Raw genomic sequence first — 4,657 nt, 5'->3', positions numbered from 1 at the left:
GTGCTGTGGCATTGTGCTTACAATTGCAGAAGTGACAGAAATATGGAATAGCACATGGTAATGTTATTAACTGAAACAAAGACAGATGTTTTTTTTTTTTTTTTTGTCCTAGCATCTTTCCAGCATGATGTCCAATCAACACAGCAGTGTGGAATTTAGTGAATTTGAAAATATAAATGTGGGATTATAGGAACTTGCGCAATGTCTCTTAACCATTCACAATGTGCATAATGAACTAAGTGTTGTAAAATTAAGTATGTGGTAAATGTGTATTATATTTTTAATTATTTTTTTTTGTTCCAAGGGCGTTTTGACTTGCATCAGCCATTGTATGAATGTCAAACATGCCAGCAGCAGTGGACCCCTGACTTTAAAGACCTCCTAAGAAGTGGATATTGGCCAGCCTCCGTCACCAATTCCACACTTTATACACTGGACCTCTTGAGCTCCTTTCAGGAACTCAAGATCATCTCTCCGGGATTCTCCAGACAAGCCTTCGCAAAGCTGCTGGAACATCGCACTAAGTGTGGAGGAAGAGTAAGTGTAAATGTTATTACCATTTTATAAAAAAAATTCCATAAGCAGACAATATCAAAATACTATTTCATTCTATATATTTTCCAGTCTGGATCTATCAACGGCGATGCACTGCAGCGTAGCTTCTTAGAGCTTTCGTATGCATCATTTGAGGAAGACCAGCTCTGCTGTAGTGCTCCTTTCACCTGCCCAGCCTGCACACCAGAAATGTTGGCTGTTTCAGCAGATGGAAACAGAAAGCTATATCGCTTTCGCCGAAACGGAAGGTGATCTTTCTTCCAGTCTTTTTATTGATTTATTTTCTTACTTCATATATTTCATGAATGGATTTTCTATTTTTCTTTCTTCCTCAGCTCTGATGATCCTGGCTTTTTTGAGGGGCTCTTTGTGGCTGAAGACAGCGCGGTGTCTAGATTTGTCGACACCATACAGAAAGCAGTGAAAAATGCAAGTTGACAAAATAGTTGTTACAATAATAAACGTAACCCCCACTTCAATTACTCCTGCATATCAATTACAAAATCAAAATGCCATATATTGAATGACACCATTGCTTTTATTTGATTTGTCGTGTTTGTTTTGTGTTTCATAGACACAGGGAAGAGGCACATGTGGGGACTCCCAGTGGACAGCAGCGAGGGAAACTTCAAGGAGGGCTTCAAAATTGGATGAAGAGGGGATGGAGGTTGCTGTGTGTCGCCATGGGTTCCTTTTGAAAGCCCTTAATATGTACAGGGGGGAGATATTTGCCTACCCTCTGTACCTTCAGAAGGAGCTCATGCCAGCCAAGGCACAATTCTTCGCAATGGACGTGGCATGCAAATACTGGCCATACCTGGAGAAAGTTGCTAGTGTCCTTCCTGCTCTTCAGGAACTGACCACTATGAAACCCTTTCTCAGTGTAATGCATGCTCGAGCCCATGCTACTAAGTGTGAGGTGTGTATAATATTTTGGCATCTTATGTACATTTGTAATATTTACAAGCACATTAATAATATTAAATATAAGTTAAGCTACACTATGTTATCTTGTGTTTTTGCATAACCATTTCTTGCATGGAATGTAATGCCCTTTGATGCAAATTGTGGTTTGTGATATTGGGCTATATAAATAAAATTAAATTGAATTTCTTCCACCCTTTACTAACAGATTAATTGGAGTGGCAGGAACCAGGAAGGAGCAGGGACTACCGCTGGTGAGGAGGTGGAGCAAGTGAACAGCTACCTCTCACGTTGTGCCCTGACGACCAAATATATGTCCAAAGCAGGTGACCGGAGTTTGCAATATTCTTGTAAAAAATTTTTAGATTGATCATCATAACCTCATTATTTGCTTTCAACAGCACGGGTGGACATGCTTACGTTGCATGCAATGGGGTGGAACGAGAAAAAAAATATCTCTTTACATCAGGCACTTTCCACAAGATATGTGAAGGTAAGTCTCATATTAATTGTTTTGTGTGTCCTTTTGTTGTGTTTACTTGGCCTGTTGTTAATCAAGTTTTAATCCTTATTATTGTATAACACTGTTCATCAGACTTGTCAGAGACTCCATGATGAGACTGCAAGGCTAGCTGACCTAAAAACAGAGCTAGATTGCACAGATGAAGTGGTGTCACAGTGGCTATCTGATGTAAAGGAATGGGCAGCTGGTGGTAAGCATGACCAGATAAAAGAAACAACAAACATCCCTTTCTACAATCTAAATTTTATGTTTGATATTAAAGAGCAGCAAAAAATAGTAGGTTGATCATCATCTAATGTGATGCCACATTTATGATGTCAGGTTTATTAGTATATTCCAGTTTCCTGCAGGAAGTGCACATACAAAGTTTAAATAAGTTTGATTAAAAGGTTTTACATGAAATTCAAGCAGAGAAACGGTTCTGTGTTGTTTTAACAGTGAATTTGCTTTCGTTATATCTTCTACAGAGACACCTGATACATCTCGTGCCAGTCAAGGCACCACACACAGAGGACTTCAGCAGTCAATTGAGGGGCTCTACCTTAGTGTGAGGCACCGGAAGCGAACCCTCTACCGTCAGAATGGTATAACTATATAATATAATATAATAGGTTGATAAGTTCAGGCTACTGTATGCATCCTACTCCACCAACATGGAATTAGCAAATAAGTGTAGTAGCACAGTTCAGCTCAATCGTTGAATTCTGTTCTTTAAATGACCAGTCTGTAGGATTTAGTGGTAGGAATTAGTGGCATCTATCAGTGAGGTTTGACGATTGCAACCAGCTTCCCTCACCTCTATCTTTCCAAGCTACGGTAGCCGACGAGAAAATGTGAGAGGTACTATCTAGTGTTTGTTTGTCCGTTGTGGGCTACTGTAGGAACATGGAGGTGCAACATAGAGGCCTCCGTGGAAGGGGAACGTATTTAGATAAAAAACTGCCAATTCTAAATTAATTAATGCACAATTATTATTTTCAGGCAATCATGAAAATCATGCAAATAGATTCCCCCCTAAATGTTACACCTTGGACAATTTGTTTCCCATGTCAGTCTACATTATAATTTTCACATACTGTATTTCATTATGTTTTCAATAACTGCAGCTTTGCTTTTCAATTTTTTGGTGCTATAATTTTTTTATTGTTGAAGAGTTCTGTCAAAAACCTCTGCCTCTGTACTTCATGTCTTTCTAGACAGCAGCAAGTTTCGCCATCGCCTTCGAAGGAAGCTGGCAGAAGACAAAAAACTCCTTCTTCAGGAGATACAGAAATACAATGATCTTGTACTAGAATCGGCAACAAACATTGACGTAGCTGTGGTGGAGCATTCCCTAACTGGAGAGAGTACTGTGTCTCAAATATGGCCGTGGGAGGTTCATGGCAGTGGTATGTCTGTTTGTAGATGCTTCACAGGAATTTATTTACAGTTCTGCTTTATAGAGTATACTGAACTAAGGCATGCATGTTACATATTGAGTGTTGTAATATTAATTTAGTTTAATGGTGTATTTTCAGTTTTCTTATGTATCGATTTGATTAAAAAAAAGTCAATGTTTGCAGTGATTATGCAAGATTGTCTCATGGATACATGTAACTGTTATTGATTCTTAGCAAATATTTCGATCAAGAAACGAGTGCACGACCAAGTGATGTTAACAAGGCGACTGCATGAGGAAACAAGCGTTTTGGTGTTGGAGATGGCACAACACTGCACGTGGTTGCAGAGCCTGGCAATGGTTCTCAAGAACAAGTTGGCTGAGGAGGGTAAGTTTAATTAAAACCCTGTCCATCTAATGTGTTTAAAAAAAACATACAAAAAAACACATCAGTCACAGAACTTGGATGGAGTAGAACGGTTATGGCTCTCTTTGCCGTGGTCCTTTGGGATATACATAAAATGGGGATTACAATTGTTACTGTAGCTATGGTAACAAGTCAGTAAGGTTGTAAAGATTGATGCTTGAAAGATGTGCAGATATGTTGTATTAGGGTTGGGCGGTATTACGGTAATATCGGATACCGCGGGATCTTAAAATAGCACCGGTATCAGTTTCAATACCGTCATTACCGGCACTTATATAGCCTATAATATATATAATTTATTTATTGGCTAAAAAATGCTTATGTGTGGTTGCAGTTTGGCAATATTTCTGGTTCCAACCGAATGAGAAGGGAGAGGCGGTAAATACTGATGAGGCAATTTGTAAATTGTTCCATAAAAAGGTGACCGCGAGAGATGTAAACACCTCTAACCTAATGTCGCATCTCCGAAACTACCACCCACTCACTGCTGCCAGGATGCATTTTGTTCTCGAGTTCATTAAATAAGCGCGTTGTTTCGTATTGGTTAAAATATTATAATGTTATTTTTTCCATCTTTCTTGATTATGAAAAGTGAACAGCACAAATAAGATGGGATGCATCGGGAGTCAGACGATTTGACCACTTCAATAAATTTCGTTTTGTAAAAGGCCTCTTTAAAACGAATTTCGTTTTGTATAAATTCTATCTTAATTTTAATAAATTTTTCATCAACCAATTGCCTATATATTTAATATAATCATGACATGATGGGCGATGGCATGCCGCGGTCACTTTAACCGAAACTTGGAGATGGCGATCGTCAATTTCTTTAAACAAAACAATTCAAAAC

At 38.7% G+C, this 4,657-nt stretch overlaps 1 protein-coding gene across 1 annotated transcript; it reads left to right on the top strand.

Moving 5' to 3' along the window:
• Positions 1-304: 304 nt before the first annotated feature.
• LOC308686406 (uncharacterized protein) lies at positions 305-3,782 on the top strand (the record flags this gene model as incomplete). The annotated part of the gene is made up of 10 exons (XM_081394830.1): positions 305-537; positions 625-803; positions 891-984; positions 1,130-1,474; positions 1,688-1,805; positions 1,881-1,972; positions 2,075-2,192; positions 2,470-2,586; positions 3,199-3,390; positions 3,616-3,782. Coding segments are annotated over 10 exons (1,655 nt in total), but the record flags the coding sequence as incomplete, so codon positions are not given.
• Positions 3,783-4,657: the final 875 nt, after the last annotated feature.

This window comes from Scardinius erythrophthalmus, assembly GCF_964197995.2.
Source record: "Scardinius erythrophthalmus genome assembly, contig: HAP1_SCAFFOLD_247, whole genome shotgun sequence".
Lineage (NCBI taxonomy): Eukaryota > Metazoa > Chordata > Actinopteri > Cypriniformes > Leuciscidae > Scardinius > Scardinius erythrophthalmus.
This window is presented reverse-complemented; position numbering and strand designations above follow the sequence as displayed.